Below are 10868 nucleotides of genomic sequence, written 5' to 3' on the forward strand. Positions count from 1 at the left end.
TTTCCCCCCAGCCCATCAGCACTAAGGCCCTGGAGCACTTTCTGAAGGGACAGAACACACGTACCACCGGGAAGGAGCTTTGGCCCAGCCCCACAGCCACCATTCTGCTGCGCTTTGAGACGCTCTTGTGGTGATTGGGGGGTGGATTATACAAACTCTACAAATCAATCAGAGCATTTCCAGGGGAATTCACAGAAAATAAACAGGTTTCAGAGTAGCAGCTGTGTTAGTCTGTATCTGAAAAAAGAAAAGGAGTACTTGTGGCACCTTAGAGACTAACAAATTTACTTGAGCATGAGCTTTCGTGAGCTACAGCATCCGATGAAGTGAGCTGTAGCTCACGAAAGCTTATGCTCAAATAAATTGGTTAGTCTCTAAGGTGCCACAAGTCCTCCTTTTCTTTTTAGAAAATAAACAATTCTCCATTTGGATTTCAACATCCCCCTGCAGTGTTTGAAAATGGAGGTGAGGCAGAAAATGAAAGGGACTGGCCAGATGGAGAGGAAAGCAACATTTGAAACAGACTGCAGCTGGGGGGGGAAGGAAATTTTTTTCTAAAATAGCAAAGTAAGAGATTGTAAACATGAGGATTGCAAGCCTGGCTGTGTGTCAGAATAGGCAGGGCCCACATTGTACCTCTGGCTGCGTGGGTTACAAGCGAGGGCAGAAGTTGATTCGGTGACATCTCACTTTTGTCACCCTAGATTTCAAGTGCAAGGCGCTCAGAAGGGGCAGAGAAGGATATTTTTCATCCCCTTGCCAGCGGCATCACACAGCAGCCATTCAAATGCTTGTCTAGGATTCTTTTTTTATTGGTCAGAAAGTGAAACCTCCATCATTTTACGTGTCAGTGGCCCAGTAGCAGCACTGCTCCCTTGCAGCTTTCGAGGTTAGAAGCTTAACCTCACAGGTTCTGCATCTCACCCTTCACACTCATCTGCCAGGTGAAGCTCCGCCCTGAAACTCTTCGCCAACGCCTGGATCAGCCTCCCTAAGACCGTCAAGCACACAAATACGGGGGGTCTTCCTACAGGCCGTTGTGTGCCATGCTCTGCAGGGCAGCACAGTGCCCCACCCTTGGTAGAACTGTTCGGTTCTGGCCTCCATGCAGGGGCCGCCTCATATACTAACGCCGGAGCGAGACCAGGGGTAAATCCTGCACCCACTGAAGTCAATTTTCCCATTGCCATCAGCACAGCCAGCATTTCACCCTGAGGCTGTAACAACGTCCCACGAAGTGCTTATAACTGTTCAGTTACATTCACACCGACTAGCCCACGTCTCGTTATGACATAGTAGAATTCTGCAGTGTAAACAAAATAATTCGACCCTCCCCAAGTGCTCTCTGGCCTTAATACAGGGCTTCATTTGGGGTCAGACCAACTATCAATTATTTATTAGCTTGAGAGAGAAGAAAAACAGCCCTCAGCCTCTTGTCTTGTGGTCCAGGGACTCTTTCCAATGTAAGTACTGACAATTAAATTGATTCTGGCACTCTTATAACCCATCTCAAGCATCCGGGAACACGAGAGGGTTTTAGTTTAAATATGTATTTGTCAGCTTGCTGATCTCTTGGAATTACGCTTACTGGCAAAATGTTGACAGGCCCTCCAGACCTCCCAGTCCAGAGACTACTGCTAAGTTTCACTGCAAGGGGATGGTGCACAAGCAAAGGAGATCTCATGATATGTTTCACATTTCAGGCTGTGGGTAAAACTCAACACTATATAATCCCACTCTAAATTACAACCCCTATATGTGCAATCACAGCTTCATCCCACATGGAAAAGTACTTGCTCCCCAGAGTCTGCATGTCTCAGCGGTCCAGCATTGGGATTTGGAGCTTCCCCCCTCGGAGACCACTCCTTCAATTCCAACCCAGTCTGGGAGACAGTGAAGACAGTTACAACGGGATGGCTCTAGAGCAGTCTCAGTAAAGGCCATGGGTTGAGTAGGCCACGGAGAATCAAGTCCCTTCTAAAGGGGACCCTCTGAGTGTGGAGGGAAGTACAGGGATATGTGGATGCTTGCATTGCTGCTGCCCAAGCTGGACCTGTTCTGTGGATAAATGGAGGCCTTCAGTCTCCAGGGCTGTTAAAACAGCACCACATTCATGAGAAGAAAATCTTCAAAAGGAAAAAAGAGTCAGCTTTCCTCTCCCCCTCTCAAACACCCCCCATCCCAAAAAAAAAAAAAAAGAAAGAAAAGCCGTGCAAGGAGTCTGGAATGTGCTATCTTGCATAGGTGATCTGTGCTAATTACATGCAAGTGTATCCAATGAGGTTCTGACTTAACTCTATGGTAAGTTAAACTGGGAAGAGTTTGTGTTCTCCCCAGTAGCAACATTTGGCTTCTAACTTGCGTCTCTCTCGAGGAGGAGGGGCCCTGAGAGAAGTGGGGGAAAATGAGCTGGAAAAATCCCACAGCCTAGTAATTTCCCCCCTGCATTACCAGCTTTTGAAGGGGAAAAAGAAAAAATCAAGACCCCAGATGGCACCAGGATCCAAAATACTGTGACAGTTTCTGAAGAAATGATTAAAGACTGCACAGGGTGTGCTTCTGCATCCAAAAGCCAAATAGGCCTCTTGCTGTGGAGATCACGAGCCAGTCTTTTGGATCAGGCTTGAAAGATGCACTTGCCCACTCACTAGGGGCTGTAGCCGAGATCCTCAAAACTATTTAAGTGCCCAACTCCCATTGAAATTGATAGGCATTTGAGGCCTAAATATCTTTGAGAATCTGGACCTGTGAGCCTGGGGCACCAGTGTGAAATTGATAAGACAGCACTGTAGTTTGCTGTGAAACTGACCAAGAACGTGTCAATGTCAGCCACTCAACTCCCTTCCTGACCCCCTACAAGAAAGCAGGAGGGTAAGGGGGAACAAGAAGAGCTCCCTCTCCCTCTCAACAGCTGAGAGAAGAGGAGAAATGCCAAGATTTTCAGGCAGTCATTAGCCAAGCCTGCCTTGCTCCTAATAGCAGGGTTGGAATTCCAGCATTTGCTTTTTCCTAACAGCTGAGTTTCTTACCAGGGCACAGCCTTCATCTTTCATAGCAGACTTTTGCTAGGAAGTGTCTGGAGCCTTTTTCAAGCCTTGCTTGAAAAAGCCTTCTATATGATGAACCAACAGAGGAAGATTCTGCACTCTGGGCAAAAGTCCTTGAAATACAGAATGTTCAACTGCCAAAACCTTTCAGTCCATTATTGAGACCGGCTGCTGTGCTTTCCAGTGGCAGTGACAAGTTACACCATAATATTAGTGAAACCAAGCTTCTAATGTTCTCTCTGTTTCAGTGCCATTCTCGGTTCTTTGGAAAACTCCTGGTGGCATAGAAAGCGTTGAGCTACTGCCGGGTACCGACACACAAAGTAACACCACCGGGAAGCCAGGGTCCCAGGATTCTCCTGTGCTGGCTGGCACACCGGGTAAGCCCGGTGGAATGTAGATTAAGCGACACCCCGAACTCACAAGTACACGTCGAGAGTCTGCAATATCATCTGTCGGCAGAGTGGGCAGTTGCGCTGGTAGATGGCCTGCTGCAGTAGGATTTCGGTGCATTGTTGGCAGAGGCACAAGTGCCTGCAGGGCAGGAGCAAGACTGTCTTGCTTTGGTCCTGGCAGATGACACATTTTTTACGTTCTTCTTGTTCTTTCAGGAGCATCCACGGGTCATTCTCCAAAGCGACATCCTCGCTGTCCTCCTCCGAAGCATTCAGCTGCTCTTTCCTCAGAGCTTTGGCTCGTGATGTGCTTGGTCCTTCGCCTGGTGGCTGAAGGCGCTGCCCTGCTGTGGCATTTCGACCAGAGGCTGGTTGCACATTTGATCCTTGCTCAACGTTCGTGTCATGTTGGTCCTCATGTCCTCTGGCTGCCGGCTGCTGCACCTGACGGGCACCACCTGCACCCTGCTGATTGGCTCCAGGCAGCCCTGGTCTTCTCTGATGAGCTCCTCCAAGAGCAACTGGCCTGTGAATGGTTGCAGCTGCCCCTTGCCTGCCTTGGTTGACCTCTGCACCTTGTGGCTCTTGATTGACCTGTTGATTTGTTGCTCTGCCTCCTCCATTCCAGTTGGCCATTTGGAGACCCCAGCCTGCTACCCTGCGCCAAGCATGGGAGCTCACGACCATCCCCAGTGACAAGAGCACAATCTGATAGAGGCGCCAGATGTCCCTCCGCAGGCGGTGGTAGGAAGGCAAGGTATTCAGGTATCCCAACACATGGTTTGCCAGCGTCCTTGTCAGCTCAGGGTTGAGGACTAAGATGCTGACTGTGACAATTAGGGCGAGCAACACTAGGCCATAAAGATTCAGGAAGAAGATATTAACCAGGAGTTTGCTCATGGACTCTAGCAGTTCGAATGCCAGCTGGCAGGGTGACCACACGAGAATGGACATGGCAATGGCACTGCTAGACATGTGAGCAAGGAAAGCAGAGAGGAGGTCTGTGACTCTTAGGAAAGGGCCAATGATGGAGTCCCACAGGGCCAGCACCAGATTCTGGGTGCCGATCAGGCAGATGTTGATGATGCTGTTAACGAAGTAGGCGAGGAGGCTCATGGCAATGGTAAACACTTCGCATACCTGCCTCAGGAGCGACTGGCCAGAGCCAACCACATTCCAGAGCCCTCGGTGCACAAGTTCCTTGCTTCTCAGGACCAGGTGCGAGAACAGGTTCCCGATCACTTTCAGACTCTCCAGGCTGGAGCAGAAGCCTCGGAACAGGCCGGTGACCATTTGGACAGAGCCCAGGGCCAGGCAGCAAAGCGCCTCCACCAGGTACACCAAGGAGAACAAAGTCCCGTTCCAGCACTGGATCACACCAGCCACCAATGCACTGGGCAGGTTGTAGACGAACGTGATGAGCCAGACCAGCACGGAGACCAAGGTGGAGACCAGGAAGAAGTTCACATCGAGCAGGAGGCTCAAGAAATCCAGGGCCATCCCGACGCCGTTGACGACCAGGAACACTAGATCCATGGCTCGCGCCCTGACGAGGGGGGTCCCGGCGTGAACTACAGCAGCTGGGTTGGAGGAAAAGAGAAGGGTCAGGCTCTGATGGGAAAAGCGGAAGGGATGGGGATGGTTCCCAGGGGGTGGGGAGGGTCCTGCCAGGCAGCTGGAGGAGAAGAGGATCCTCTGGTGGCTAAAGGTGCCCGGGGGGGGGGGGGTCACTTTAGCGTTTCAAGGTCCTGGCTGCAGGGGGTGGGGTGGGGTGGGGGGATGTTTCCCTTGCTACCAGGCGGGGGGGGGGCGCTCAGGCAGGGGTCCCAGCAGGGGGGGGGTGTGAAATCCCGCAGGGGGGGGGGTCCTCTGACTGGGGGGGGGGGAGTGCCGGCTGGGCGATTCCATCCCTCCGCGGCGTGGGGGGGGGAGCAGCTCCTCACCCCGCTCTCCCACGGGGGGGCACCCCGGATCGCTTCCCCCCTCCCCCCCCGCGGGGGGTGAGTCTTATCCACGTCCCGGGGCTCCCTCCGCGCGGATGGGCGCCACCATCTTGAGTGGGCGGGGCTGGACGCCGGCCAATGGGCGGCGAGAACCGCCCCTGCTCGCGCTCTGATTGGGCTGTTTGAAGGACACCCGGGGGGGGGTTGCTGTTTACGTTCCGACGGAAGGGGCGTGGCCTATGGGTCCCGAGGCTCCTGCGATTGGCTAATGCTGGCTCCGGCTGGGTGGGTGGGCTGAGGATTTAAAGGGACAGCGCCCTACCCTGGGCAGAGGGGCGGCTGGGGACGGGCTCTCTCCCCCTGGCGGCTCCGCCACCCCCAGGCGGAGCCTGGGCTCACCTCCCGTGGCCCCCGGCCGGTGCCGGGCCCCCCCCGGCGATCCTGGGCCAGCCCGTGGAGCAGCCAGCCCGGGATCCGGTCGGCAGGCCGTGGCTGGGGCCAGATGCTTCCGCTGCCCCGACCAGAACAGGGCGATTGTCCAGGGGTCCCGCCCCCGTCCTCCACTCCCAGCTTCTGGCCCTTCGGGGCGCCCGGAGCACGGGGTTGCATCCCTGAGCGTCCTGGCCTCCTAGCCCTTGGTGAACCCCATCCGCCATTGAACTTACCTCGTGCTCTTTTTGAACCCAGCCGTACTTAACGCCCGTCGCACGTCCCCCTGGCAGTGAGTTCCACAGGTTGACGGTGCGTCATGAGAAGTACTGCCCTCTGTTTGTCTTAACCCTACTGCCTATTCATTTCATAGCGTGGCCCCTGATTCTTGTGTTATGTGAAGGGGTAAATTACACACCATGCATGGTTTCATAGACCTCTGTCATATCCCCCACCACCACTCCCCTCCAGTTGTCTCTTTTCCAAACTGGACTGTCCCAGGCCTTGTTAATCTCATTCAAGAGGAAGTGGTCCGTTAAAACCCCCGCAGTCATCGGACAAAAAGAGGGGGTTAGTGGGTTACAGATGGTTGTAATAAGCCATAAATCCAGAGTCTATGTTCAGTCCATGATTTTTGTTGTCTAGCTGAGTAATGAATTTAAGCTCCCAAACTCACCTTTTGAAAGTATTGTGCAGGTTTCCTTTCAGGAAAAGGAATGGTCCTTGAATGGTCCCTTACAATATGTGCTAACTACTTATGCTAAACAATCTGTTCCCCCCCACCCCCTTGCAGTTTGCTGTGACACTAGGAGTTCCTTTCCCAGACCTGAAATATGGGATGTTAGATGGGGTGGGATCAGAGTTACTACAGAGAATTCTTTCTTGGGTGTCTGGCTGGTGAATCTTGCCCATATGCTCAGAGATTAGCTGATCACCATATTTGGGGTCGGGAAGGAATTTTCCACCAGGGCAGATTGGAAGAGGCCCTGGAGGTTTTTCGCCTTCCTCTGCATCGTGGGGCACAGGTCACTTGCTGGAGGATTCTCTGCTCCTTGAAGTCTTTAAACCACGATTTGAGGACTTCAATAGCTCAGACATAGGTGAGAGGTTTTTCGCAGGAGTGGGTGAGTGAGATTCTGTGGCCTGCGTTGTGCAGGAGGTCAGACTAGATGATCATAATGGTCCCTTCTGACCTTAATATCTATGAATTTAAGAGCTCTGTGTAAGCTCAAAAGATTATCTCTCTCACCAACAGAAATTAGTCCAATAAAAGATATTACCTCACCCACCTAGTCTCTCTAATATCCTGGGATCTACACGGCTACAACTACACTGGCTGTTTACGTGTAAATTAAGTATTGTGTGGTTCACAATGGGCCTCCATCTACAGTCTGAGGTGAATATTAATGAAGGACTGTGAAATCTTCAAACAAGAGGAAATTTAACAGGAAGAGGTAAATAGCGGGTGTGTGGGACAGCCTGATGTTCAGGTGAACATCAAAGGTCTGTTCTTGTGTATTTTGGAGACACCCCCTGGGATCCTTCACCTAGGAAGTAAACTGGCAGTGAGTTGGTTTCGGAAAAAGTGGGTCTCAGCTAAGCTTGGTTGCAGATACAGGAGAGAACTTCTGGGGAGATAACTAACAAGTTCTCCCCCTGTCTAAAGAAGTTTAAATTTTAGATCAAGAATGAGTGAAATGATGTTGCTTTAAATGTAACCATGTATTCCCATCTCTCATGCTGGTTTATATTTGAATCTCTGTTCTTTCTTAAATAAATTTCCTTTTGTTTTATCATTGAACTCAAGTGCTGCATATGATACAGGTGGTGTGGGCTAAGGTAAAACTAATCAACTGGGGTACATTGTTCTTTGGGAACAAAGGCTCTGGGATTTCGGTGGGTATCCAGTGATCAGAGGCTGGACGCCATAGCGGGTCACTTTGAAAGGAGTCATGGGCTGGGGTATGCGGATTGTCGACCTACAGGGCAAAGACACGACTGGTGGAGCCCAGAGAAGCATGCTTGAGCTAACACCCAGCTGGCACAGGCAAGAACCCCACACACTGGAGGCAGGTGGCAACAAGGTAACTCACAGCCCTGGCTGCCCTGAGAAGCGTCAGAGTGCCCTCTGCCAGTTCCTGGGTCACAACTCCCCTCTGTTCCCATTGGTACACCCCACCCCACCCCAAGGGTAGGGAATGGTGCCTCCCTCCCATTCATAGAATCATAGAATTTCAGGGTTGGAAGGGACCTCAGGAGGTCATCTAGTCCAACCCCCTGCTCAAAGCAGGACCAATCCCCAATTAAATCATCCCAGCCAGGGCTTTGTCAAGCCTGACCTTAAAAATATCTAAGGAAGGAGATTCCGCCACCTCCCTAGGTAACGCATTCCAGTGTTTCACCACCCTCCTAGTGAACAAGTTTTTCCTAATATCCAACCTAAACCTCCCCCACTGCAACTTGAGACCATTACTCCTTGTTCTGTCATCTGCTACCACTGAGAACAGTCTAGATCCATCCTCTTTGGAACCCCCTTTCAGGTAGTTGAAAGCAGCTATCAAATCCCCCCTCATTCTTCTCTTCCGTAGACTAAACATCCCCAGTTCCCTCAGCCTCTCCTCATAACTCATGTGTTCCAGTCCCCTAATCATTTTTGTTGCCCTCCGCTGGACTCTTTCCAATTTTTCCACATCCTTCTTGTAGTGTGGGGCCCAAAACTGGACACAGTACTCCAGATGAGGCCTCACTAGAGTCGAAGACCCATTCCCCTGGGTCTTCTTTTATTCCCCCTAGGGAGTAAAGGCAGCACCCCATTTATTCTCACCCCCAAAGCCCGCCTTTACTTCCCCCAAGACAAGGGCAGCTACCCCTCTTTATTCCCTTCCCTGAGGAGAGGTGCCTTCCCCCACCCTGCCCTGGTATCCCCAGCCACAGATCCCGACAGCACATGTAATGGCCATAATATGGCCGTGTCACAGAAGAGGTGCCCCTGATTGTACCAGACCAGGCTGCCTCAGGACCACGGGCCTCACACCTCGGCCATCCTGAGCTGCTGCCTTGTCGCTGCAAGTGCAATACAAATCCTAATGGGACTGATTTCCCAATTCTCAGCCCACTGCCCCTATCAAGAGCCCGTTCTGCCTCTCGTTAGGGGTGGTGGTTGAGCAGCAAGCATGAACTGGAAAGAAAGCAAAGCAGACGTTAAAATTGCTTTGCTTTTAATCATCTCAACACAAGAAGGAATTATTATTTTTAACATATACAGATCGATGCTGACAAAGTTCCTCTCAAATGGCTGTGACTGGGGTCAGCCTCAGATGGTCACCAACCAACCCAAACTACACAGGCAACCTCTCATATCCTGCAAAATCTTGCTTGCAAAAAACAACAACAAATCCTGGAATACAGCTTGGGGAGGTGTGTGGGGTGGAATCCCTGTGTTGCAACATTTTGCATCGTCTCTCCACATTCTTCACCTCTCGCCCCTGAATTCCTTGCCCCTCCCCTGTGCAAAATATGTGGGGGAGGGGAAATGTTGCAGAGGGAAACTAAGGGGTTAATTGCAACCCGATGTCATGTGCTAGAATAATTTCTCGGCTTCAGTTTTGTCCTGCCGTGCAAACCTCTAGCAGCTGCCCCCATCACTCCAACCCTGTGATTTTCACCCTGTGTTGCCTGGGCTGTCCCATGGCACTGCTGGGGTTGGGTTTTTCCATGATGAGGAGCTGTTTGTGTTCTGTTTACACAGGTGCTCTTTCTCCAATGCCCCGGCTCTCTGGGAGAAGCCAGGTTTTAATAGATTTAACAGAATGTATTCGGCCTGCTAAAACCAGATACCCCGAGCTCAGGGCTGCTTGTTAACGTGCTATCCTGCGTTTCCTCCCCTTGCCCTGAGCTCTGACAAGCCCTACTCCTGTAGCATTAGGGTGACCAGATAGCAACTGTGAAAAAACAGGCTCCTATTACCCACCCACTGTCCTATATAAGAAAAAGTCCCAGAAAACAGGACTGTCCTTTAAAAACGGGACACCTGGTCACCCTATGTAGCATCCTCGGCTGAGAATTAGAGGGTATGCAAGATGCTGATGCAAAACAACCAGAGAGCAAAGCTGAGCCCCATGGCCAGGGACAACTGCCCCAGGGTAGCTTTCTCTGACCCTGTTGCTGGTTCGCATGAGCGTCCCTGGGCTTCAAAGCGCCACAGGTAATTAAAGGGCAGCAGTGAAGTCAAGTGGTTATCACAGGTCTGGGAATCAGGACTCCTGGGTTCTATTTCCAGGTGTGTTGCTGACATGCTGATTGATCTTGGGGCAAGTTACATCCTCTTCTCATGCATCAATTTCCCCATCTGTACAATCTGGAGACGTTTGGATCTGGGATAAGGGTTTAGGCTTGTCTCTAAAAATGAAGCTCGTAGTTGCTTTACATTGTGGTTGACAGGGGTGCTCATGAGGCCTGGGCATGATGGCTTGTTACTGTGGGGTCTGTTCAGGAGCTCTGCGGGCATTGGCATCAGTTTAGAAAGCATTTGTCCTGGGGGGGTGAGAAATGGGGAGCTTTGCAGATGCACATAAAGAAAGGGGGAGGTCAGCTTTGAAGCTTGCATGCTGGTCTGAGCCGCCCCCTGCAATCTGAGGGCAGCTGGCGGCAGGACTGTTCTATGGAGAATGACCTCGACCCTGTGCCACACAGTTACAAAGTTCGTCCTTCTAGGAACGCCGAAGCTTGGCACTGGCTCTGCCCTGCTGTGCGCAGCCCCTCGGTGGCCTGTGTGCCGCTCAGGCAGGTTTGCAGCTGCCGCCGTTCCCACTGTGCTTGGGAATATTTTCAGCCTTCGTAATGTCAGGCGGTGCAGGAGGATGTGTCTGGGGCTGCAGGGAAGCCAGCGAGCCAGGTGTTTTGCTACGGGGGGTCCCAAGGGTGATCTCCACTCAGGACTCCTTGTATTCAATGACCGCTCGGGGGCAGGTTTGCAGATCGATTGAACAAAGGAGAGAGAGCGGATGAGGTGGTGGGGAGCTGCCTCCGAGGCCGCTCTCATCTTGGATCAGTGT

General features: G+C 51.7%; 1 protein-coding gene across 1 annotated transcript; it reads right to left on the minus strand.

The window, feature by feature from the left end:
• Positions 1-416: 416 nt before the first annotated feature.
• Positions 417-5504, minus strand: RNF26 (ring finger protein 26). Its single transcript, XM_073320834.1, has 2 exons — positions 5386-5504; positions 417-5022 (listed from the first exon to the last, which is right to left on the minus strand). The coding sequence occupies exon 2, from the start codon at positions 4976-4978 to the stop codon at positions 3467-3469; it is 1512 nt and encodes a 503-aa protein (XP_073176935.1). The 5' UTR covers positions 4979-5022; positions 5386-5504; the 3' UTR covers positions 417-3466.
• Between the last annotated feature and the right edge of the window lie 5364 nt (positions 5505-10868).

Source organism: Lepidochelys kempii, chromosome 22 (genome assembly GCF_965140265.1).
Source record: "Lepidochelys kempii isolate rLepKem1 chromosome 22, rLepKem1.hap2, whole genome shotgun sequence".
NCBI lineage: Eukaryota > Metazoa > Chordata > Testudines > Cheloniidae > Lepidochelys > Lepidochelys kempii.